Raw genomic sequence first — 26,403 nt, 5'->3', positions numbered from 1 at the left:
GAGTCAGCCTCTCGGGATGTACAGACTCGACAAACACATCTCCGTTTTTGTAATGTTCACATTATGTGGGTTAGAACAACAGGGACTGTGATAGATTGTGTATGTAAATGTTCACTGAATCATCCTCGTGTCGCCACAGCTGTCGCCACAGCTAAACAAGTGACAAGCCAACACATGGACATTGTATGAATTCTCACTAGAGTGAGTGAGTGAGTGAGTGAGTGAGTTAGTTCGAAACTTTGGTGTCGACAATGTGGAAAATTGTCTTTTGCTTCACCACAATCAACATGAGTTAAAAATAAGACAATAGTAAGAAACAATAAAACCATTAGAGGAGCTTGGAGTTCAATCATATTCAATCAAATACAGTGCCGTAGGCCTCTTACAAATGTACAATGTGCAAATTCAGCACAGGGTGGGGGTGAGGGTGATTTACTATGTATTTAATTATTTAACAATTTGACTGCGCTTGGAACAAATGATTTCTTATAGACATTTTTTTGTGGCTTGTGGCAGTCTAAAGCGCCTTCCTGAGGGAAGCAATTCAAATTGTGGGGACAATGGATGTGACGGGTCACTTGTTATGTCAAGAGCTCTTTTTTGTATTCAGCTCATTAGAGTGAATTATTTGGTGGAATCTAAATGACAGTGATTGAGTTTGAGTTTGTGAAGCAATGTTCAGAAATTATATCAATTGTATACCTTTGAAAAATATATACACTGAAAATAAAAGTTTGTGAATGTATTAGAAAAAAATTGTTTTCGCTCCAGTCAAAACCAGGGGCCAAAATCCAAACTTCTGTTATGTGTGCATGTGTAGTTTAAGTGTCCCACAGAGTATGGGAACTTTGAGTTTCACATAGTATTCTTCTTTAAATCTGTACTCAGATATTAACAATATTTTTCAGTCTTTGTATAACCTCAGTTTGTTTTATTTTATATTTTCTTCCCTACAACTTTAGATCTTTTTTTTTTGTTTATACACATTCACAAACTTGCCTTTCTCATTCAGGTTTTACACAGCTTTCATTTCTCTAAACATTATATTGCATGCCCTGGGCATTTTACAGCAGCCCACTGTTCCAAAGGATGGGTTAAATGCAGAGGTCAAATTTCATGTATGTATATGACAAATCTAATACCCTTTTAAGTTTAAGTTTCATTATCTTATTGACCCTTATTTGAGCTCATAATTTGGTGTTTATGCTTTGTTAAACTGATCTTATTTGTCTTTTAATCACCAAAGCTGGCTCATTGACTGAACCAGAGCATTTAGTATTTAACAGTGTTAGCTCTCCTCCTGTTGGCATCCAAGTGTACTACACAATGTCCACACACAAAGCAGCACAGTTGGAGAAGAGAGGTACCAAAATAGGTTTTATTTTACATAAGAACATTGTCAAAACTTGAAAACATTTTTTGCATATAAACCTTTTTAAAACAAGGAGACAATGTTTGAATTTCACAGATTGTACAAAATATTGACGAAGAAAAAAATCATTTTCATGAGCGATTCATACCCCTCTTTTGCATCTTTATTTGAACCCGCCACCAAAGCAAATACAGAGCGCAGCCTTTAACTGCCATTCATAGGTCAAGTAAACACGAGGACATCTTCGAAACACTAGTAGTGTCCACAGCTAGTTCTGTCTTTCTCAGCTAGAGTCTATGAGGAGGCCGCACAGTTCAGCATGTACATTTAAGCTCTTTAAGAAGTCTCACAGTTAAGTTCAAAATGGAGCTTTTTAGTTAATAAGAATCACTGAATCTTCAAAGTTTGGGGTAACCCATTATTATTTAAGGCTTGCATTCAATAGTGGAAGTACTATATAGTAGAGCTGAAGAAAAACCAAAAGCATCATTAACACATAATAAAAACTAGCACCAACTTGCATCTTATTTAAGCCCAAGCTTTATCAACATTCATCTTTTAATAGAGCAAAGCTTGTTGTGTTGTACTGGAACTCATATCGTCACACAAAACTGATCAGAGGTTCAACAAATTCTCACTTAAGAGTAAGTTAACACTGTAATTAGGAGCCGTGTGTTGCCATTAAAATGATCTTGTTTAGCAAAGACTGAAAAACTTTGCAGTCCATCAATTCTTGAATTACAGAAAAATGTAAACATTGACTGTGGAAAGGAGCTTCTGTTTATATTATTTCTTCATGCTCATGATATTCAATGCCACAGACACTCACTGTAAATAGATGGTGCAATAAAATGGTGAGGGTGCACTAAAAATGGCACCTTAAATATTTGCAGAAGACACAAAGTTTGAGTCTAGTGAAATGAAATCATAGCTTTGCTTAATCCTCAAATCAAACACTTATTTTCCTTTTTTACGGTTCTGACTTTTTTTCTTGCACAATTGTCAATTTTGACTTCTAAGGGTGTTAGCTCTGTCCAACATTGAGCAGCTGCTTTATTAAAATAAAAGTCAATTTCCTGAGAATTTACATTTCCCCACATCTGAATAAGCTGCATAACAGAGTTGGCAGACAATCGCAGGCACTACTAATCATCTGAATCAAGCCACTACACATTTTCCACATGCATGCCCCTGATGATCAAAACCAGATGGAGGAAAGAAAGATGTACTAACTCCTTGACAAGAGATACAAATCACGACTTCCTCCTGTGGCACTATCATCCAACCGCTTTATTGTTTCGCTCCCATATCAATTAAGTTTTAATTAAACTTCTAAAAGCTGGAAGAGAAAATCTGATTTTTCATTGGCAGCACTAGAACCTTTTTTTACTCGCAGTAAATGCCACAGCAGGTCTTAGTGCAAGTCTTTCTGAGGTCGCTGCACTCTCAATCACAACTAATAACAGCAAACTACCACCAAGATAACAGAAAATAAAGTACATTACTACCAATCTGACACCACTGTATATTAACTATATAAACTGTGAACACATGATGACAGCCCTCCAACCTCAAAAACACGTGAGTATCTGTAGGATTGTATACAAGTTTATGCAAATTCAACAAAGTCAGGCCACTTGTTTCTAGAGCGCTATCGTTTAAAAATCTCTCACAGCTCATGTCTGTATGATTAAAGCCAACTGGAAATGTTGTTAATGACAAATGTTTAATGCTCACTACTCAGAACTATCCCCGAGCAGCATTTGATAGGAGGTGTGATGAAAAAGTCCTCACACTGACTCTTGTTGAGAGAGAAGAGCCCACCAGTGATTTAGTGTAAAAGATGGCAGAGATGACCCACCCATATTACACACCTTCACAAACCATACCGCTTTTAATTCATTAATTAATTAGTGTCACCTCTTAGATTCCAGTTCAGCACAACCAGATATTAATTCTCAAAAAAACATTTTCACCACAAATCATTCCTCTTGCATACAACAAACAAAAGTAATGCAGCTCCAACAGCAAAGTTAAACACCGCACTGATCGCAAGCACATGTAAATTAGGGCGACTACTTGCTGTCACCTTCCCAGGCATAAGCATTTATTATGCTTTTGATTTTTAACTATGGCATCATTCTCATTCCTAAAAATTCCCCCCAAAGAGTGGAAGGTAAAAAAAAAAACTGTCCCTTTTATCTAGCCTTCTCTAGCGCTCACTTCTGCTTGTCCTTACATTTTCACACACTTTCCTTGCCATTTAGATTTAAGACTGAAGTGCGTTATTCACGAAACTAGCTGCGAAGCTATCCCACACATCACCTTCAGTTCAGTGCTCTCTACCTCACAGACAAGACAAGTCTTCATCAGTTTCTCCTGTTCTGTGCAGAGGCAGAGCTATGGACTCACTGTCCCTCTGGCTTTCCTTTAAGCAAGTCTGGTTGTTGAAGGGGGCGCACAGACTTAGGGGGGCTGGTGGTTCCCTCTACAAACATGTTAGGGATGTCCTGGCCAAAATAGATTTTACTGTTGGCTGCGATGGCCTGGAACTTCATCAGTTCCAGGTACTCTGGGGTTAACTTCACCTGTAAAGATTTAGAAGAAAGACAACAGTGTGTGAGGATTAGATTAGGACTGGGGTATTATCACTATTCATGACAATACTGGTATGAATCTTAATGTGACTTGACAATGTACAGCACAGCTAAATGTCAGGGCTGTCAACGTTAACGCGATAATAACGCGCCAGCGCAAAATCATTTTAACGCCACTAATTTCTGTAACGCAATCAATCTTCCGGAGGTTGTAGTGGGCTCTGTTTTAAAGCTAGAGTAAAGATACTGTCATTATACGAAAATAGAAAACCTAAAGAATCCATTGGTAACAACCATGTCATACCAGCTTGTCACCAAGGAGGCTAAATAACGCTAAGTTATGCTAAATTTAAAGATACGCAAGGAAAAACTGTTATGGCCATTTTCAAAGGGGTCCCTTGACCTCTGACCTCAAGATATGTGAATGAAAATGGGTTTTATGGGTACCCACGAGTCTCCCCTTTACAGACATGCCCACTTTATGATGATCACATGCAGTTTTGGACAAGTCATAGTCAAGTCAGCACACTGACACACTGACAGCTGTTGTTGCCTGTTGGGCTGCAGTTTGCCATGTTATGATTTGAGCATATTATTTTATGCTAAATGCAGTACCTGTGAGGGTTTCTGGACAATATTTGTCATTGTTTTGTGTTGTTGATTGATTTCCAAAAAGAAATCTACACATGTTTGCATAAAGTAAGCATATTTGCCCACTCCCATGTTGATAAGAGTATTAAATACTTGACAAATCACCCTTTAAGGTACATTTTGAACAGATACAAAATGTGCGATTATACTTCTATGGACAATTATGCGATTAATCGCAATTAAATATTTTAATCAATTGACAGCCCTACTAAATGTGAATGTAGCATTGCTGCCAACATTGCCATTAGATTAAATGTTGTATGTGTGTTTAATGCATGAATTTCTGTCTATAGCATTTTATTTTACCCTGTTTGCTTCAGCGATCTTGGCAGCAGTGTAATATTCTGCATCAGCCCTAGCCCTCTCCTTCGCCAAGAAGGCAGAATCTGAAACAAAGAGACAGTGTTGAATGAGACAGGCACATGACAGACCAGTCGCCACAGCACACAGGAAATCCATCTCACAGAAGAGAACTGAGAGCAGTGATGCTAACCCTCTATGTGAGAGATCTTCTTGTCCGTCTCTTTCTCCGACACCCTCTGTTGGAACTGGATCTCTGCTACCTGGGCCACTTTTTGAGCCTCTATGGGACAGAAAAACATGTGAGCTTTAACAGCTGTGCACAAGGTGGAGGGCGAAAGTAAGGTTACACATGAGTGACTGAAAGGGGGGAAGCTGAAATTATAATGACCGTCATGCAAATGAAAACCTAGCTGACTGATTTACAGTAAAACATCACATTTACCAATAATAGCCCTCTTCCTTTCAGTCTCAGCTTCCTTTTCCACCACCCTCTGAGTCTGAGCTGTTATCAACAGACGAGTCTTCTCCGCTTCCCTGCATATACAACACGCATACACAACAAAACAGGTTATTGCAAACATTTTCCTTTCTGTGTGGTCTTACTTGAACTGAGTGGGTGGGTAACAGGCGAGAATTTGAAACATGCACTAAGACTGCGCTAGTAAGAACAGATTTACACACACTCACATGAGTTCAAAGTTCCTCCTGATAGATTCAGGGATCTTTGGTTTGGTAACACGGACTGCCTTCATCAGGATGTTGAAACAGTGCAGAGGAAAAAAAGAAAGAGAAAAAAGAAATTGACCCTTTGCTCAAAATCAATTTGCCAATAAATGCCTCTCCCCATCACCTACAACCACTCAACTAAAGTTTTTAGTGTGTGTCTTTTGGAGCACATGTTTAAATTTTACCCAATGTCATCAAGCAACAGTAGCAGAGAGTGAACTGGCATTGGCTCACAGCTCAAGCTGGATTTATAGTTGCCGCAGGGGGTTAATGGCAGTCGCATTGAAGATACCTATGGCGTAGGTTTTTATTTAAACTTCAATGTCAGATTTCATCTTTATACCACCACCACAATACTGGACGGATGTATCGTGCATGGAATCGTACGGTGCTTTAGTAGTAACAGCGTTCACATCCTTTCATTTACCTTGCAACGGCGGGCTACACACATACTTATACAGTATAACTGGAGTTAGATCCAGATTAGGGGTGTTGCAATATACCTGTGTTGACAATTACCGTGATATTTAAAAATGAAATATTGATATCAGGTTAATACTAGGGATGAGTGCAATTAATTTGCCAAAAGAGACAAAATGCACAATTAACAACAGATGAATTAGACTGATTTTTTATTTTATTTAAATTTTTCCAAATTTTCTATAGATATCGCGATAATGTCATCACATTAAATAAATTCTTTTGACCACAATAATCGTGTAGTAAAAATCGGATATCATGACAGCCCTACACCAGGTAACTTATATTCCACTTTGTTTTGCTGAGTAGAAGAATTGCAGTGTAAATAGCGAGATGTGTTTTACTGATAAGGAGAAGACTGCCAAGTCTTTCTTCAACTTACTTAATGCCGTCTTCACTCTGAACAATCTCCACCAGCATCAGAGACTTGTAGGGGAATACACAAGCTGCCCGAGCTGACCAATCACAGTCCTTAGATGACACACACACGGCTACAGCACAGTCCAGAGCAAAACTATAGCTTATATGTGCTTAGGCTCTGTAGCAACGCCATAACCCCAGTATGAACTCTAAATCCAGCTTTAGTCTTCAAAAGCCTTTGCAAACATGCCCTTTTTATTTTGAAACCAGTTGCATCCTTGAGCAAGCCAAATTCTAGCTGTTACTGTGACTTGAATCCTAGTCTATCTACTTACTATTTCCCTCAAGACATGAGTATGTGTTTAAATACCTGTATTGTAAGTCCAGGTGCCATACAATTAAGATCTTTCTGCAAAGCAGTCTTCAGGTTCTCATCTATAATGTCTGCAAGACAAAAACAGCAGCTGTTTGAATACACAACATATCACATTTTAGGAATTTCAAGAATGAACATACGGCACAAGTTGCCTTCAATGTATTCCATTAATATCAAACAATACCGTCTGTTTTACTACAAAAGCGTACTTACCAAACAACTCAATGTAGACCTCCTGTAGTGTGTGTACACTGCAGAATTGGTTGAGTTCATGGTGGATCTTATTGAAAATTAGAGTTTTGTCATAATCAGCTGTGTAGTTCCGCACAATTTCCACCACTGGAAATAAACGAACAAATGCAACAGTTATTGTAATGCCAAACTGCTGGCGGGGTTAACGTATAAACCAAATAAGGAACTTTTGCAACGGAGGATATTAGAATATGTACCTGCTAAAGGGACCAGCATGTTAACAACTTCTATTCGGTCAAAATAGATCATCACACCACCACTGTGAAGAAAAGAAAAATCTGTTAATACATAATCCTTTTCATGAATGGATCAATTTCTTAACAGCTACATCAATACACTCAGTCTTACCTTGTTCCACAAGGCACATTCTTGATCTCATCAGTTTGGAGAGTCGTCTGAAACACCAAAAATAAATGGTGATCACATGATCTGATAATGATAAAGATTATTCTCCTACTACACGGGTCCTTTTATGAACATGTAACATGATCATTTTTTCAAGTTGTATGTTCCTAGTTTATTAAAGGCTACTAAATAAAGTAGTGCATGTTTGTTTTAAGTTAACCTGTGTCAATAATAAATACAATATGCATAATAATTTGCTTTTCATATTTGTGGAATTTCACCTTTCATGCAAACAAAAGGTGAGAATGGCTTTAATATATATATTTTAATTGATTTTAGAGTTAATGGTTAAAAAAAACAGTTGCTGTTGTGCTGGTCACAGTTACTGAGGGTCCAAATGTTTGAGTAAGTAAAGGATACCTGAATATTATTTTTATTACGTTAAAAAATAACATGAAGGTTGATCAGAAATATCTCTCATTGGCATAAGTCCTAAAAAAAATAATATTATATTTTTAGTTTGTCAAATTCAAAAGATTATATTTAATGCATATTTAGTAGCACAACAAACGGTGCATAAACTTGGTATAAAGTAAACCCACTGCAGCCATGGTTGAATGGCAACTGTTTGCATGCTGCAGCTGATGTATTTATAGAAGTTCCCATTCTGGTTTTCATGTATCAGCACCTTCTGGTTGACTCTTGCATTGCACATACATCTGCTAACAAACAGGCCATGCTCCAGGATTGAAAGGTAAGTTTACCTGCACTGATCTGAAGGTGGTAATGAAAGGCAGCATAATGTGATATCCAGGACCGTTGGGAGTAGTCAGCAACGCCCCACCTCTGAAACAAATGCAAACAAATTACTAGTCTGCCTTCTCAACATCAGATTATCTTCTGACTACATTTAAAGACGGTTGACAAAAGAAAAGGACTTAAAAGGTCATTTAAACAGTAATTCATGAGGGTGTAGTTGAATAACCTTGCATTATATTACAGGGTGTTCCTGTTGATTTTTCCAACTCATGAACATTGTCAGCAATTAAGGTTTATGATCTAGGTTACGTCCCATATATTATATTGTTGTTGTGAAGTTGTATTCAATTTAATTTCCACCAAGGTCTAACCTCCCTGCAGGGACCAGTAAAGTTTAATGTTAATAACTACTGTGGATCAGTCTGTGTTACATTTGAAAAGTTCGTACAAACACAGACACTTGTAAGAGCTCGTTAGATGTTCAGGTCTGGACTGGAAAATCCTGAGCTGACAAGTGTGGCAAACAGGTATGGAGCATAATATTTCCATATCCAGGCAAAATTGATATGTATCATCATCAGGAAATAGGCCTCTTTCAAACAACAACATGCCATCTACATTCTTAGTATATGAGAGAGATTAAGATAAAGGCCCGGGCAGTGCTCTGATACCTGTAGTACACAGCAAGGTGTCCTTCTTCTATCTTGTGAATGGAGGAGTGCAACACGATGGCCATCACTCCTGCTATTGCTCCAAATACTGCCCCTACGTGCGGCATCGTCATCTTTGCTTGTACACACACCTACAGGCAGAGAAAGAAGCACAAACACACTGAAATATTTATACAACATTATGTACTCAAGGCACCATTATGGCTGTGGTTAGACCTTCCCTGTAATTGTCAGCAGCAGTGCATACAGTTACCAGTGTCATAAAGTAAACCCAGCTAAAACTAAAGCAGTCTCGCACAACAGCCCTGCGATAAATCCTACCTTCGTGAAGGTTTTAATGTTCGGCTTAAGACGTGTTTATTAACTTTATGGTCTTGGAGACTGTAGTTTGTGGAGCTGTTGTAGTGTATTGCAAATATACTGAGGTGATTCTAATATTTAGTCTACCCTCAAATGGAGTTGACAAACTTTTATAACACCACTCAATAATCTAAAAGGCTATAAAAGGGGCATAAAATACATTTGCATTCGCACTGAGCTTCGTTTGCAGGGAGTGCAACTGCAGAAAGACATTGTAATGAAAACGCTGGTATTACAGAACAAGACATATAAGATAATATATAGCCCTTTACTATATCTTCGTTAGCAAATCAAGATTTAGTAAATGCTCTGGAAGTGTTGCTGGGTTGTTACTCTGTTATTTTACTGGTAATATTGATTTGAGTAAAACATTGCTGCTGACAAACTATGCATGACAGAATGTGAATACATTTTATAAATGTATGGCACATATTATACCATGTTTTGTCTTTTCTCTGCAAGTGTTAAACTGTTGAATGTCGTAAGTAGCTGGTTATTTACATTCACACAGTGGACCAGACAACTGCCTGCCCGCATACAGCAAATTGCTTGTTTACAAGACCCCTATAACAGTTAATACAGAATAAATAAAACATTATATATAGGTTATACACAGCTTGTGATACTGTACACCTTGGATGTATTTATGGGACACCAGACTGAGCTAGGACATGTAATGCATCCTGACTTTAACACAGGTGCACCCTGATCAAAATAGTCATTTATAGTAGTTAATTTAAGAGCTTCTGTAGCAACCTCATAGTTAATGTATATTATGTGACAGCAAGTGTTAACCCCATAGTGACTGCTTTTACAGTTAATGTCATGATTAACCAGCTAACATTAGCACTAACAGACACGATTAGATAGCTTGTAGAATTACTTTTAAAAGGAAACTAGCGAGTAATTCCTCTGTCAACACATGAACAACAACGTGTTTGCAACCAAAGCTATGTCTTCTTTCAATATAACCATCACAGTTTGGGCGTCTGAATTATTATTATTTTTCACATAGATGTTGTCAGGTGGAATTTCATTTCATTCTCACTGTGCAATATCATTTTCCACTTATTGTCAATACTGTATATACTACTCCTATTTTTATACTTCCTTCTATTTAAGTGGTTCATATTTTGATTAGCTCTTTTTTTTACTGTGTTAGCTGATGCATCTTGTTTTTTGCACTAGCTGCTGTACACTGCAAATTTCCCCACTAATAAAGGAATATCTTATCTTATCTTAGAGTAATATTATTTGGATAAAATGTGACCCTAAATTAATCTGTATGGACAATACCCCTGTTACTTTCGCTATATAATATCCTTTGAATTACTATATTATATTTCTTATTGAACAATAAAAAAAAAAAAATGAAAACCACAATAACAAGTTACAAAACTATTTCATGTCACATGCTAAAATGGGGTTTATAAGCTGTTAAACAGACTGCAGAGCACAGTTAAACAGCTGCATAACAACCTACTGGCATAGAACTGAACATTATCTAACATACTATTCAAATATACTAATCAATAAACCCACCACTACCAATACAACGACTGCTCTATTCTCTTCATTTATGTAGGGAAATTAAAAAGAAGTTCAATGCAATGAGTAAATGCAACCATAAGATACATGTAGGGAAGTAAAACTAACATTTTCCATTGAAATGTGACTGAGTGAGCGTTTTGTTAAAGGAAAGTACTAGGAGGAGCCTACCTCAAAATACATACAGTAGACTATTACATGAATATGCATTTTTACTTTCAGGCTGATCAGTATTGTAATGCATCATTATTTCAGTGTCTGATATTCACCACAAATTGTAAACTGTTGGTGCACTACTATCATTTTCCACTTGTGCAATTTTGTAAATAGTCTGTATATTGTCAATACTGTATATACTGCTCCTATTTTTATACTTCCTTCTATTTAAATGGTTCATATTTTGTTTAGCTCTTTTTTAACTGTGTTAGTTGATGCATCTTGTTTTTTGCACTATCCCCTTTGCTGCTTTACAATGTCCCCACTGCAGGACTAATAAAGGAGTATCTTATCTTATCTTAGAGTAATATTATTTGGATAAAATGTGACCCTATATTAATCTGTATGGACACTTTCAGTGAGCAGAGTGTTTACCAGCTAACATTAGCACTAACAGACACGATTAAATAGCTTGTTGATTTACTTTTAGCGAGTAATTCCTCTGTCAACACATGAACAACAACGTGTTTGCAACCAAAGCTATGTCTCCTTCAATATAGCCATCACACCTTGGACGTCTTAACCTAGCAACGTTAACCTAGCAACGTTAACCTAGCAACATTAACATAGCAACGTTAACTAGCTAGCTAGCCAGGTTAGCTAACCTAGCTAGCGGAAGTTAGCCACTCCGTCATTTACTCGTAGCTTATTAATGCTAACATTAGCTCGCTAAGGCTGCTCGCGTACAAACTAAAAGAGTTAACTCACCTGGCACAACGCTGCAGTATGAATATGTGAAGCGTTAGAGTGAATGTGGGGTTTGTGGTGAGTAACGTTACCACTGTATTGAACCGTAGTATCCTCTGTGGTCGTCTCACTCAGCGTCCATCAGCTTCCTCTCGCTTTCACATGTCACATTACGCTGCCTTCAGGGGCTGTCGGAAATAACAGTGTTGTTGTGTGACCTTCATTTTTAGTCCCAGTTGTGCTCGTGTTACCTTACCCCAGGGGTCAGCAACCTTTACTATCAGAAGAGCCGTTTTAGGCAAACAAATAAAAAATAAAATCTGTCTGGAGCAGCAAAACATTTGAGCATTGTGATGAAGGTAGCACAGTTTATAGTCTAAGTTTATAGTATATATGTCTAATGCAGTGAGGGCCAAAGTGCAAATGTACTACGGAGTATTAGGGCCACATTGAGGGGAAAAAACATCTGAGATTTACAGAATAAAGTCATAATATTACGAGAAAAAAAGAAAATAACACGTAAAATTACTACTTATACTACTACTATAATATTATGACTTTATTCTTATAATATTACGACGTTTTTCTCGTAAACTTATGACTTTATCCTCATAATATTATGACTTTATCCTTGTAATATTATGACTTTATTCTCATAATATCATGACTTTATTCTCATAATATTATGACTTTATTCTCATAATATTATGACTTTATTCTCGTAATATTATGACTTTATCCTTGTAATATTATGATTTTATTTTCCAAATATTATGACTTTATTCTCGTAATATCATGACTTTATTCTCATAATATTATGACTTTATTCTCATAATATTATGACTTTATCCTTGTAATATTATGACTTTATTCTCATAATATCATGACTTTATTCTCATAATATTATGACTTTATTCTCATAATATTATGACTTTATTCTCGTAATATTATGACTTTATCCTTGTAATATTATGACTTTATTCTCATAATATTATGACTTTATTCTCATAATATCATGACTTTATTCTCGAAATCTCAGATTTATCTTTTTTCCTCAATGTGGCCCTAATACTCCGTCGTACCATAGACCTACAACAATGATAAATAAAAATGAAAATGTCAACAAAAAACTATTATTCATTTCCACTAATTTTTTAATAATCCACAGGGAGCCACTGGAGAGGAGATAAAGAGCCACAGGTTGATGACCCCTGATTTAGTCCAACTAGATATTTAGTATTCATTCATTTCATTTCAACATTTATTTCAAACATGTAGAATACAAAAAAAGAAAAGAAAAGAATGCTCATACCAACACTGTAGTGCACCAACAGTTTACTATTTGTGGTGAATACCAGACTATAAAAAATAATATAAATGAAAACAACAAAAATCAAGTGTCAAGCATAGTTAAAGGCAGTGCATTTAGTCAGGACATTCACTGATTTCAACAGAATATTATTTTTCTTTGTGGAAGATTTCTTTGAAATGATGCAAAATTAATATAGTATAAAAGCAATGCTGCATCTCCACCTATTGTTTTAATCATATACTGAGTTTAAGCCCACATTATAGTTTAACGTCTGTGGTTTTCATACTTAAACAATTGTCTGAGAAAACCAGGCAAACATTTTGCACTTCAGTGAATGTAAAAAAAAATGAAAACCACAATAACAAGTTACAAAAATATATTTCATGTCACATGCTAAAATGGGGTTTATAAGCTGTTAAACAGACTGCAGAGCACAGTTAAACAGCTGCATAACAACCTACTGGCATAGAACTGAACATTATCTAACATACTATTCAAATATACTAATAAATAAAGCCACCACTACCAATACAACGACTGCTCTATTCTCTTCATTTATGTGGGGAAATTAAAAAGAAGTTAAATTCAATGAGTAAATGCAACCATAAGATACATGTAGGGAAGTAAAACTAACATTTTCCATTGAAATGTGATTGAGTGAGCGTTTTTTTAAAACTGTTGGTGCACTACAGTATTACTAATATATTCACTGAAGTGCAAAATGTTTGCCTGGTTTGCTCAGACAATTGTTTAAGTATGAAAACCAGACGTTAAACTATAATGTGGGCTTAAACTCAGTATATGAGTAAAAAAATAGGTGGAGATGCAGCATTGCTTTCATACTATATTCATTTTGCATCATTTCAAAGAAATCTTCTACAAAGAAAAATAATATTCTGTTGAAATCAGTGAATGTCCTGACTAAATGCATTGCCTTTAACTATGCCTGACACTTTTTATTTTATTTTATGCCTGATGTTACTCTTGTTTTGCCTCCTTGCTGGTTGGATTTCAGCAGCTCCCAAGAGAATTTTGAACCCAAGGTCTTGTAAACAAGCAATTTCCTGTATGTGGGCAGGCAGTTGTCTGGTCCACTGTGTGAATGTAAATAACAAGATACTTACGACATTCAACAGTTTAACACTTGCAGAGAAAAAGACAAAACATGGTATAATATGTGCCATACATTTATAAAATTTATTCACATTCTGTCATGCATAGTTTGTCAGCAGCAATGTTTTACTCTAATCAATATTACCAGTAAAATAAATATGTCTTGGGTTACAGCTAAAACTCAACAATGTACATTTAAGTTAAAACATGAATAGCTTACCATATCATGCTGTTTCACACATTGTCATACAGCATAACATGTATGTAAAAAGACACAGTATGGAATCACAACGCTTTCAGATAGTGTAACTCTGATAAGGCACTTGTTTACAGTATACATCTTTGACTCTTAACACGGAGTCTTTGGTCAGTTTCTACAGCTTCTGGGGTTGGCCTTTCACTGCTCCGTACTGAGTCCAGCTCCAGTCCTGCTCCTGGAGAGAGAACAAACACGTTAATACTGTACTACTAAACATACTGTTCTCAATCTACTGAACATTTTCATGCCTTAAACCTTGACTTGATCTAGTAAAGACTGAATGCAAATGTTTTAAGAAGGAAAAAGGCAATATACAATAAACTACATACAAAGAGTGATATACTTATATATGTGGTAACAATATTTACGTCAATAGTGAACAGTGAGCATGAGCACAAACTCCCTCACTTCTGTATACCATACCATGACACTGTGCTCCATCTCCTGGGTGGCGTCTTGCAGCAGAGAAGTCAGTTGACTCAGATAACGCTGATTCTCATCCAGTAAATGATTAACAGTTTCACTGAAAGAGACAAACGAGCGTTTCTCAGGGAGTATCACCGCTGAACCAATGAATGCCAGGATTGTGCACAAAACAAAACAAAAATGTAATGTCAAGTTATAGTAATTGAGGAGATTATCATGAGTCTTGGGCTGCGGTCGAAAAGTAAAAAATTAAGTCCTTATGTCTTCCAAACTACTTTTCCCTGACCTCGATGGAAAACATCATGAGGTCAATGAAAGATGTGAAGCAGAATTTATAAGGACTTTTAGGAAAAGACAACTGCTGTGTTCCGACTGCCCTTAATCTATAGACTCCGTAATTATGATGCGACAGCGGCTGATGTTAGTGTCGTGGGTCTGCAATGGTGAAACTACAATGTTCTGAAGAATGGACTACAAAAGGCTCTGCTTCCCTCCGTGCCTCCTGAAATAGCTTTTTCAGTGACAGACTGTGTGAAAGAGAGATACTACAGGTCCTTCTGCTGCTGTAACACTTTACATCAACATATAATAAAGGATTATCTGACCTAACGTAGACAACCGGTGAAAAATATCACTTCATTGCCAATTTTGAAATAAAAAAAGGAATATATGATAAATATTGAGTTAATTGTTAAAAGTTATGGTGAAGCTGTAGGACCATGTGTAGGCTGTACTTCTTCCTACTCCTTTTCAGACATGTAATATTTCTTTAAATAAATAATCAAAAATAAAGTGAAACGAAATTGTTGTCACCGTCCACTCATATATTTATCAACATGAATCCTATTAGTATATGACTGTATGAAAATAATATGCAAGCTAAGCTTATCGTTCGTTTTCGCAAACGTCGCTTTACATGTTGCGGCGGCAACGACTTGTGGGACGGCATTATCTCCTTTCCTTTCATAATGAATGGTCCAGTGTATCCTATGCTAAAGGAGATAAGAAAGGAAGCATTGAAGCACCTTTCCTTAGTACTTAGAGAATTCGAACAGCTCTTATCATGGCAGCCACTCAGATACTTCAGGGTCATTTCACCCCGTAAGGAACTTTTCTCAGCAATAAAGACTTTTCAACCGCAGCCCTGTTTCTTCTACAAGCTACTAGACTTTGACGTGCATGGGGTGACCTCTTGTGGCAGCTTTTTGATGTGTACAAAACCCAGAAAGATCATTCAACTTGTTCTACCTAGTGTAGATTTAGAGAAATATGTTGGTGTGGCTATTCCCTTTAACCATGTTTCTCAGATACAATTGTGACATATAATGAGCTGTGTGGAACCTGAGACTTGTACAGATCTTACCTGTCAGCAGGTTGTTGCGTAAGTGACTGTGATGGAGAAATGCTCTGGGCCTAAATACACAACCACACACTGTATTAGCTACAATATTATTCCACTTAAACATTTAATACTGTATTGCAGAAACATCACTGATAGCAGAGAATATTTCCTGTTGTGCCTCTGGTTTTATACTCACACAGGCAATCTTGAGGAGGTACCAGAACTCTTTCTGTCTCTTCATTTGCATCTGCATCACTGCTGCCTCCGCAGTTTTTATGTTCTCTACCGCCCTCTCCAACTTAGGGAACAAATCAACGATGCGTCGCTTACACACCAGAATTGTACTACAGAGGGATAAAAAAAAGAGAAAGATGAGGAAAACCACAAAAACGCATAAGGAACTGTAAAATGATACCTCAGTTGTGCTGAACTTTGCACGGACTACACTTCTGGATAAATTACCTCAGGTGAGTGTACAAGTCTTTCAGCACTCTGTCCTGGTTCTGAACTGTTTGGAGTATCATCTTCACCATGTCCGAGCTGTCGCTGTAGCCATGTGGAGGGTCAGGACCTGTACGAACACACACTCCTATTATCATCCATGTACTCATCTAACACAACAATGCCCTTCCTGCTATTCACATTCACAGCCATGCTGAGGAATGAATTAAACAATGTGACCCCTGTGACAAATGTGTTCACATTTTGCCAGCCAATTTATTTATTTGTTATACAAGGGAATTGTATCCAGAGCAACAACTACAGATTCCACTGTAATTGGCTATGAAAAATAAAGTAGGAGTCCCTATGTACTATTTTAAATGTGTAATGCTTTGTACTAACTTTTGCATTTAGCTTTCAGTTGCTTGTAGAGTTCTATAGCCTTTTGCTCACTGAAAAAAAAGCAAAGAGAGAGAGTTAACTTCACCACAGTTATTTTTAAATGATAGATTCACATTTTCGCAAGTCTGTTTTAAAACAATAGCCGGGTGCCCATGTGTACATTGAAACTGTTTTTGCTTGCTGTAATCATTTCTCCTGTTCATACTAGCCATTAAAATATCTCTTCTTAACATGCATTCAATGCAAGTCATGGGGGACAAAATCCACAGTCCTCGTTTCATTATAAATTACAGTATATTCTAAAGTTTATCTGAAGTTAATATGAGGCTTCAGCAGTCTGACTTAATCAAATCAAGTGGATATCTTCCAAAGTTACAGTTTGTTTAGTCACTAATTCTTTGTACAGTGGAAACCGCTTATAGTGATCACGTCTGTCCGGGTTAAATTGATCACTATAAGCGAATGATTATTATAACCGAACTTTTGTTGTTGTGCATCATTTCCCATGAAGATTACCATCTAATTGACATTTGCATATTCATTACATGAATAAAAAGTGATGAAACGGACCGCTTCGCTATTTACTGGCTCACTTTTTCTGCTTTTTCCCTCACCGAGAAAGAGGCATTGCCATTTTTGGTCGGCTCTGCAGCGTGCATGCAAAACGGCGCCCCTTTGCCGGGGCTCCTCGTTCTCTCACCCGGTAGCAACATGGAGGGAGACGGACTCCGGTCTGCATGTGTGCCGCAGAGCCAGTTAAGGATCGGAAAAAGTTTCACTCGGTTTCCACTGTATTTTGAATATGGGCACCTTACTGTTGTTTTAAGACAATGTGAGCTCCTTTAAAGAATTGATTATAGTGTAAATAAGACAGAGATACTTACAGCTGTTCCATTACATCCCCCTGTCTCCTCGCAAACGGACTCCTCTGCAACTCCACAATCTCAGAGTGTAGTGCCACTATCTCTTCATCCAGATACCCCACATCTGCAACCTACAGCAGAAAACACATTTTTAAATACCTGCGAGTAAGTTTATAACTGCAAGTTATCAAGTAACAACCGTCCTACCTTTGTAAACCCATCAGCCTTTTCTTCATTTTCCTGCCAGGTCTTCAGCATTTTTTCTGAAGCTTCAGAAAAACACACAACAACAGCAGCAAGTTCACTAAAGGCTTCAGTAAATGAAATGATGTGTCACAGCAGGAGACCGACGTCCACTCACAGATGCCGACGTGTCTCTGCTTGGTGTACTGCTCCAGGTCGTGCTGGATGCTGGTCTTGAAAAAAATCAGCTTAGCTCGAAGCTGCTGCGACTGGGAGAACAGCAAGTTCTTGTACCGCGTTAAGTTGGTGTTGTAGCGCAGCAGGCTCAGCCTACACAAACACAAACACAAGGTAAGGATGCATCTGTGCGTGGGTGTATGCATGTGTGTGTGTGTGTGTGTGTGTGTGTGTGTGCACTTACATGGCAGCCCTCTGTCCCTGGTACAGGCGAATGTAGTCCTCTTTCAGTCCGCAGATGTAGCTGACTGCTTCCCCCCACACCTTTCTCAGTGCAGACAGTGGGAGCTGCGTCTTAGTCTCCCTGACTGAGACAACACATGATTCCCACATTAACTTGGACAACAAATTCGAAAGAAAAGAAAAAGAAAAGAAAGAAGTTGCTATAACTTTCAAAGTGTTTTGGGGTAAAAACATCAAAGAAGATCTTGCACTCTGACCAAAAACTCACTATAAACTGAGAAAGAACTATAAGATTTATAAATTAGAAATCTCACACACAATGTTGATCACTTTTGTTCACATCTAATTAACAACATTTTTGTCATTGTACCTTAAAGTAAGGTAGGGTAAGGTAATAAGGTAATAATCTTACCTGCTAAAGATCTACCAATTTCTGGTTTCACTGGTTTTATTAGTCCCTTGTTTTAAAAATATGATAATACTAAGTGTTGAGTGAGAAGAGTAACTATTAGAACATCATTTTACAGCTCAGCATAAAGTTATACATCTTACCTATAAAGTTGACACTGTCTGGCAGAGGTCTGGCAGTCAGCGGTCCAGAGTACTTGGTCAGGCTCTTATCGAACAGGAAGACTATGGAGCTGTCCCAGCCTTGCTGAAAGCAGAGAACAGATATCACTGTGAACACTAAAGCGTGTGTTAGTGGAGGTTTGCTCACCGGTCAGGTATAGTCTATGCTGAGGTTTAGATTTGCTGAAACATTTTGCAAAACACATTGAAACATTCAGCCAGACAGACTGGAAGCAAAGCGATCTTCATGAACTCATTCATACAGTCTGCAAATCCCAATTACCAGAAGTAACAAGAACAGTGTAATACAGAACCGACATTTCAAAACAAAAACAACATTTTAAAGATCTGAAGATAAAAACCAGTAGGTGGTCTGCTGTGTATGTACTTGTGGCTGGGCCTGTTTGACATTAGCTACTTTTGTTTATATGTGTGTGTGTGTCACATTACCAATCCTTCTGGCAGACAGTGTGCGGGCGGTCTGCGTGGGTCGAGGGAGATTCCCGTCTCCAGCAGCAGCTCTTGACTCAGCGGGGAGATGTGTGTCTGAGTGTGCGTCTCCAGGCGAAGCTGCAGGGAGTGTAAGCTCTCCTCAGCACCCAAAACCAAAGAGTGCAGCTGGGCTGACGTCATGTCCAACACATGAATCGCCTGGAGAAAGAAAGTCACAAAGCGAGGCGGTTTGCTTTGCGTGCTGTCCTCAACTGGGATGTATAAAACCATAAATGCAATCAATAAAATGTGGTTTAAGTGGGTCTAAATACGGGCATGGTTCATATTATTAACCTTCATGTTGAGAATATTCTGTAGAGCTGTGTAGCAGTACGGCTTGTTTGTGTCAGGATCCAGCCCTCCACCACGAGTTGCAGCGTCCCACAGTAACAACATCTGCAGAAGAGACTCGACTGGTTCCAGCAGCGGCCTTGAACACACACAATATACAAGTTAGAATGAGGCACACTTGACTGGGAGGTATGAATAAGAGTCTTTTTTTTGTTTCTACCTGCTGAGATTGTTGGGATATGGGAGATGTGTGGAGAATCGGACTTCTCCATTCATGTCCTCTACTGCCATGATGTCTTTGGGACCTTTGTTCTTGACTTTACTTGTCCTACAAAAGCAAGCAAACGCATTTTGTATCCTGTATATTCCAGGCTTACAGTGAGTCTGCACTGCTCAATATTGAATTCATTGCAACCTAGTTAAGTAGTTTTATATACTAAAGTAGCACTCTAATATCAAAATGTGAGTGTAACATTCTGCAGTGATGTGTATACACTGTGTATATACAGTGTCATAGAGTATTAAATCCCCCGAATGTGTGTTTTAGTGTCATGTGAATGCCCAGGTTCTTCAGAATACAGACGAGAAATGCATCGCTGCTATGTTGACTCACCACTGTACAGGCTGCATGTGGTGTAAAAAGGGGCGAAATCCACAAGTGCATTCGAAGATCACCGTCCCAAAGCTCCAGTAGTCCACAGTTACAGTGTAGGGTTTGCTCTCAAACAGCTCTGGAGCCTAGCACACATACAGATACACGTATTAACAAGGCTTGAGTGTTGACATCTATTGAAAAAACAACATTGCTTTCAGAGCAATGCATTACTGATGCAACACTTACCAGATACTGGAGAGTTCCAACGAAGGATGTGCAGAGACTACCCTGATCGAGGTCTTTTGCATAACCCAGATCTATGATTTTATGGACAAGCTGGAGGAAAACACAGTTTCATAATAAGAGCAAGGCACAGAAAACCATATAATATATCAAATTGAAGAGTGCGTAGGCTGCATGCGTGCACAATAGGAAATTAATTCACCTTCCCACCAGTCTCCTGCAGAACTATGTTCTCTGGCTTTAGGTCTCTGTGAATGATCTTATTTTCATGGAGATATTGGATACCAGATCCTGCATTCGTAAAGAAAACAATTCCATAAGCATTTATGCATCAACATGTGATAACTTTTAGTCAAAGTCGAAGCTGAGGAAACCATTACCGATGTCGCTGAGCAGCGAGAGGACTTCACTCTCCTTTAGCCCGCAACAATTTTCCGGTTTATTCAACACCTGAATAAAGAGGTATAGACGTTAACAGTGCAATGGTTGAAGAGACAACAAATTAATTGGGGTCTTTATAAAGTACCCACTTGGTACCTTGCGTAGGTCTCCTCTTGAGCAGTACTCCATGGCCAACAGAGGCAAGTCATTTAAAGCGATGGAGCTCAGCTCTTCAGGAACTTCTCTGGCCTGAACGACATTCACATGGTTCAGTCTATAAAAGAAAAAGAGCCAAACATGCAGCGATGGTTTGACAAGAAGAAAATGGATAATCATAGGCTGCTTTGTCAACACAAGCGGATGATTTACACTCACTTCTTCATGATCTGGATCTCTCTGCCCCAGCGGTCTTTGTTCTTGAAATTCAGCTCCAGGCGGCAAAGTTTCACCGCGATCTTCTCTCCCAGCTCCTACTCCAAAAAACAGAACGGGAATTAAATCAAGCCAAAGAGACATCTGGGTCTGGGGTTTTATGTTCTCCTTAGCATACAGGCAGAACTTACAAGGTGCTGGTACAGGTAGACGTGCCCAAAGCCTCCCATCCCAAGTCTATCCTTCATCTCCCAGGAGCCACACAGCTGGCTCTGTTTGAGCGCAGTCCGCTCCATAGTGTGAGGTCTCCTGAAGCCGCTGGGACACGGAGGTAGTCTGTTAGAGACCTCAGCTACAAAGAGGAAAAATACAAGAAACATTAAGGACTACACTGTGGATCTTCATCAAGGCTACTGTTTATGCTTTCACACATCTGGCTCTATGCATCTGCAGGGGTTACAGTAGTTAAAGGGGACATATTATAAAAAAGGGAGATTTCCGTGTTTTTTTTTTTTATTATAAAGCTGGCTTAAGTCCTTTATAAATAATGTGAAAGTATCAAAACGCTCAATCTACAGGGAAATACACGCCCGTATTCAGAAACTCTTCATTTGAAACAAGCGGTCAGGATTTCTGTCCATTTGTGATGTCACAAATATACAATATTTAGACCCTTTACGCAGTCTTAAACATAAACGTTCAAAATGTGTCCCAGTTTATTCCTGGTTGCAGTCAAGGCCTATAGAAAGGAGGCTGGGTCACACGTCAAATCTCGTCTGCACTTGCCGAAATTGAGCCAATCGCAACGCACGACCGCAGCTTCAGTTACACTGCGCATGTGTTATACCCCTTACCCCAAGACCCATGTCCGCTGTGACCCAGCCTCCTTTCTATAGGCCTTGGTTGCAGTGTATGTAAATGTCATCAAACTGACAGGAAGTAAACATGGACCCAAGCTGTTGCCTAGCAAAGCAATCCTGTTGCAATTCTGTTGAAATGCACTAAAACGGAGCGTTTCAGACAGACGGTAAATACAGGCAGACAGTATGAGGAAAATAATGTGTTTTTTTAACATTAAAGCATGTAAACATGTTCTAGTAGATCACAAAATACAAGTATGAACCTGAAAATGAGCATAATATGGGGCCTTTAACATGTTTAAATATATTAAAGCTTTTTTAATATATTTACACTTTATTTTATAGCTGTTTTAAGCATTATTATAATAGTTTTTATATTCCAATGGTGCACATAGATGTTTGTCCAGTGATCTAATACATACACATAGATACAGATACAGTAGCTGTTAGCTGTCCTATTAAACCCTTAATGTTGTTATTAGATATACAATGTTACAATGTTAGGTTCAGTGAAGTCAGATTGCTTTCTATTGAGCATAAAGTCTAGTAAAAGCAGCATTTCACTTCTAAAGACCATGATGATGAACTCACCTGGTCAAAGTAACAGAGGACTGGTAGCTTTACTGTGGATGTGAGAACATTGTTGCTCCAGAGTTAGCTCACACTAACACTAACCGGGTTGTTTACGGCTCCTTTTCCTTATTTAGTGTTGAAGCAAAGGCGAGATTATACCTTCAGCCTTTACAGTCCATCGAACACGGCTTTAAAGTTAAAGTTTATGTTGTGTTTGTGTCGTAGTTTTGGGTGGAAAGCTGCTCGATGTCTGCTCAAAGTGAAAGTGTAAAACTGACAGGCATATTGTGTTGCTTCTGCACATGCGCGTCCATAGACAGGACACATGCAGGAGGACTACTCCCTCTGTTGGGGGGTTTCCCATTACACCCACACACCCAAACTAGCTGATGAATTGTAAAATGATGGATTTGATATCAACAGGGGTGTTAAATAAGACTACTCGTCTGTTTAACATAAAAGCATCAGTAGCAGCTAAGAAGGAATATTTCCAGAACTTTGTCAAGGTCTTATTATGTCCACTAGATGGTGCCATGTGTACAGAGATTCAGTCATAATCTGAAGGTCATTACAGTTTAACCCAGGGGTCAGCAACCTTTACTATCAAAAGAGACATTTTCTGCAAAAAAATAAAAATAAATAAAATCTCTGTCTAGAGCCACAAAACATTTGATCATTGTGATGAAGGTAACACAGTTTATAGTCTAAGTTTATAGTATATAAGTCTAATGCAGTGAGGGCCAAAGTGACAATGTACTACGGAATATTAGGGCCACACTGAGGGAAAAAACATCTGAGATTTCCAGAATAAAGTTGTAATTTAACGAGAAAAAAAGTAATAATTTACGAGAATAAAGTCATAACTTTACAAGAAAAAAAAGTTGTAATATTACGATAATAAAGTCCGAATTTAACAAGAGAAAAAGTTATAATTTAAGAGAATAAAGTCATAACTTAACGAGAAAAAAAAGTTGTAATATTACGAGAAAGAAGTCATAACTTTACGAGAAAACAGTCGTAGTTTAGGAGAATAAAGTCATAACTTAACGAGAAAAAAAAGTCGTAATATTACGAGAATAAAGTCAGAATTTAACAAGAGAAAAAAAGAAAATTACTACTTTATAATGTTATGACTTTATTCTCGTAATATTATGACTTTATTCTCGAAATCTCCAATTTATTTTTTTCCCTTAATGTGGCCCTAATACTCCGTCGTGCCGTCGTACCGTCGTACCTTCGTACGATCGACCTTCAACAATGATAGATCAAAATGAAAATATAAACAAAAAACAGTTATTCATTTCCATTTTTAAAAATCCACAGGGAGTCACTGGAGAGGAGCTTAAGAGCCGCATGTGGCTCCAGAGCTGCAGGTTGCTGACCTCTGGTTTAAACAGTTGCTCACATTAAAATCAAGACCTCATGCACACACAAAGAAACACAGCATACGCATAAATAAATACACAGATTCACAGCAAACACGATTTCCATACACAATAGATATTAGTTCCTTATTAAAGAGAACAACTAGGCTACAACTGGCATGCTTATTTTTAATCTTAAAAAGCTATGACAGACTTATTGCAACGTTTTTTGTAACTCATTACATTTGTAAGGAGCATAGTATCTATTTAAAACCAAGCTCAATTTAAACATGCAGTGCAGTTAAATGTCATATGACCTTACATCATAATTACACACTTTTATACAAAAAGTAAGCACAGCTACTATTACTACCTATAAGCAAAGTATACTTAGACTTTTCTGTGTACTTGTCAGTAAGCTAAGTATACTTAGACTTTTCTGTATACTTTTCAGTATAAACTAAGTATATTTAGACTTTTCTGTATACTTTTCAGTATAAACTAAGTATATTTAGACTTTTCTGTATACTTATCAGTAAGAGTCAAGCATACTTAGATTTTTCTGTATACTTGTCAGTATGAGCCAAGTATACTTTTGTTAAGTATATCTCTGATAAGTACATAAAAAGTAAACTGAAAGTATACTCTCTTATTTTAAGTTTAAAAGAAGTATACTAATAGCACACTTGAATAAACTTATTTTTGGTAAGGGTGTGTTTGGTTGTGATCGGAAAGCAGAGGTAGTTTTTTTTTTCAAGTAGCCTACAGCCTCAACGCCTTCTGTTGGTTAAAAGAAGCATCCTCCTTTTCATATAGGATACAATGGTGAGTCAAGATTTTATCACTTATGCTTAAGTGTATTGCACTGTGATCACAGTCAAGAGGCTTTAAGGTGAAGAGGGAGGCATATACAATATACAATATAATAAAATAGAAATATAATCAAGTACAAACATAATTGTAGGTAAAAAATGGTCTTCCAGAAGAAAAACATGACTTGCTTCTGTACAAAAATGTGATCTTCTGTTTGCTAGTCAGGTGTTCCATGTGTTTTTATTTAAAGTGAGTCTGTTCTTCAGTCAGATTTCCAAATATTCGTAACATTCAACCCATATGAGATCCTTCATCCATCCATCCTCTTCAGTTAACAAACAGAAAATCTGCTGAGCTTTCACAGTTGCACGAACAAATCTGAGAAATAAACATTGGACCATTACATTTCAGGAAATTAAACAAAAGATGAGGTCACTCTGGTCCATGACAAATGTGCAAAATTAGTCAGGAAATTTCACAACGTGGGTAAAGTGGTGATTAAGGACTGATGACGCAATGAGGGCCAGTGATGCTATTGGTAACAATGAAACAAGATGCTCTGCAACTGTCTGTGCTTTTATTATGTTTTTCCCCTCTGTGTAAAACAGTTTGTGAAGCAAGACAGACTGCAGACAATTAAATATTTATCAACCAAATTCGTTTTTTTGCTTAGCAAGTGTTCAGTCATTAATGACATTTATTTTATCATGTATTTTTTATTTGCTCTCTCAAGTTGCACAAATAAAAAGTCTATTCAGATTGTTGTCTGTATATTCATATTCAGACTGAAAATTAAACTAGTGATATGTATGCATACACACCAGTCCTAATAGTTGCTTCTCAGAACTGTTTGGCTTCACACTCTTCCAGTGTTATTTAAAGGAAATCTACTTTTTCTCAGTATGCTGGAAAGGGGAAGCAGACAGGTATCTCATGATTAAATAGAGAAGCTGAAAACACGTGTGGTCTAAAGTTCCGATCAGTGTCGGTGTCAGTGTCGGGTGATGTATGTGTGAATAGTTTTAAGTGTGATGGTTATCTTCCTGTTTACGAGGTGTTTGTCTCTTTAGAAACAGGAGTAAGAGGAGCTTTAACATGGCTGGCATGAGATGATTTGCACACGTTTCAAGTTCTAATGGTCAGAATTCAGAAAATAGAAAACAATAAGAATTTACTATCTTCTTGGAGTTTATAAATGTTATCTCTGACAGAAGATGAGGCAACCATACTTTGATCAAGATAGCGGGCCATTCTGTGGAGTCTATTTTAATTTCTGACGTGAATCACACTTTGTTTCTGTGGGCCTCTACAACTCATTTCATCCTTCCTCTTTTTCTCTGCACTGATGTCATTGTGTTACATTCGTGCAAACTCCCACTGGCCAT

General features: G+C 37.7%; 2 protein-coding genes across 5 annotated transcripts; both read right to left on the bottom strand.

The window, feature by feature from the left end:
• Positions 1–1,364: 1,364 nt before the first annotated feature.
• Positions 1,365–11,933, bottom strand: erlin1 (ER lipid raft associated 1). 2 transcript variants are annotated; one of them, XM_074646458.1, is made up of 12 exons: positions 11,796–11,933; positions 8,893–9,023; positions 8,227–8,308; positions 7,466–7,512; positions 7,315–7,376; positions 7,079–7,204; positions 6,860–6,933; positions 5,611–5,669; positions 5,366–5,457; positions 5,114–5,203; positions 4,927–5,006; positions 1,365–3,960 (listed from the first exon to the last, which is right to left on the bottom strand). In XM_074646458.1, exons 2-12 carry the CDS (start codon positions 9,003–9,005, stop codon positions 3,781–3,783), a joined length of 1,005 nt encoding a protein of 334 aa, XP_074502559.1. In that variant the 5' UTR covers positions 9,006–9,023; positions 11,796–11,933; the 3' UTR covers positions 1,365–3,780. The 2 variants fall into 2 exon arrangements, with proteins under 2 accessions (XP_074502559.1, XP_074502558.1); XM_074646457.1 differs by having other exon boundaries at positions 11,725–11,875.
• A 2,260-nt stretch (positions 11,934–14,193) lies between these two features.
• LOC141774106 (inhibitor of nuclear factor kappa-B kinase subunit alpha-like) lies at positions 14,194–23,110 on the bottom strand. 3 transcript variants are annotated; one of them, XM_074646456.1, is made up of 22 exons: positions 22,860–23,110; positions 21,600–21,760; positions 21,412–21,506; positions 21,186–21,310; positions 21,036–21,105; positions 20,858–20,946; positions 20,659–20,748; positions 20,431–20,555; positions 20,038–20,145; positions 19,821–19,956; positions 19,485–19,685; positions 19,017–19,119; positions 18,466–18,589; positions 18,223–18,374; positions 18,069–18,130; positions 17,883–17,992; positions 16,999–17,048; positions 16,618–16,726; positions 16,352–16,499; positions 16,177–16,226; positions 14,811–14,910; positions 14,194–14,562 (listed from the first exon to the last, which is right to left on the bottom strand). In XM_074646456.1, exons 4-22 carry the CDS (start codon positions 21,243–21,245, stop codon positions 14,503–14,505), a joined length of 1,947 nt encoding a protein of 648 aa, XP_074502557.1. In that variant the 5' UTR covers positions 21,246–21,310; positions 21,412–21,506; positions 21,600–21,760; positions 22,860–23,110; the 3' UTR covers positions 14,194–14,502. The 3 variants fall into 3 exon arrangements, with proteins under 3 accessions (XP_074502557.1, XP_074502555.1, XP_074502556.1); XM_074646454.1 differs by having other exon boundaries at positions 21,193–21,310; XM_074646455.1 differs by having other exon boundaries at positions 21,193–21,310; positions 21,600–21,714; positions 22,856–22,995.
• Between the last annotated feature and the right edge of the window lie 3,293 nt (positions 23,111–26,403).

Source organism: Sebastes fasciatus, chromosome 9, assembly GCF_043250625.1.
Source record: "Sebastes fasciatus isolate fSebFas1 chromosome 9, fSebFas1.pri, whole genome shotgun sequence".
NCBI lineage: Eukaryota > Metazoa > Chordata > Actinopteri > Perciformes > Sebastidae > Sebastes > Sebastes fasciatus.
Note: the sequence above shows the minus strand (reverse complement) of the source record. Positions and strands in the feature narration are given on the sequence as shown.

What these genes read in the sequence shown, in the direction of transcription:
- LOC141774106 (XM_074646454.1), bottom strand. Translation starts at nt 21,704, where the DNA reads ATGGAGCGGACTGCGCTCAAACAGAGCCAGCTGTGTGGCTCCTGGGAG. An exon ending in TCTACCTGTACCAGCACCTT is followed by an intron (nt 21,507 to 21,599) that starts GTAAGTTCTGCC and finishes TTTTTGGAGTAG; the next exon opens with GAGCTGGGAGAGAAGATCGC. An exon ending in TTGGAACTCTCCAGTATCTG is followed by an intron (nt 20,556 to 20,658) that starts GTAAGTGTTGCA and finishes TATGTGTGCTAG; the next exon opens with GCTCCAGAGCTGTTTGAGAG.
- erlin1 (XM_074646458.1), bottom strand. Translation starts at nt 9,005, where the DNA reads ATGACGATGCCGCACGTAGGGGCAGTATTTGGAGCAATAGCAGGAGTG. An exon ending in CACCTTGCTGTGTACTACAG is followed by an intron (nt 8,309 to 8,892) that starts GTATCAGAGCAC and finishes CATTTGTTTCAG; the next exon opens with AGGTGGGGCGTTGCTGACTA. An exon ending in AAGGAAGAGGGCTATTATTG is followed by an intron (nt 5,204 to 5,365) that starts GTAAATGTGATG and finishes TCTGTCCCATAG; the next exon opens with AGGCTCAAAAAGTGGCCCAG.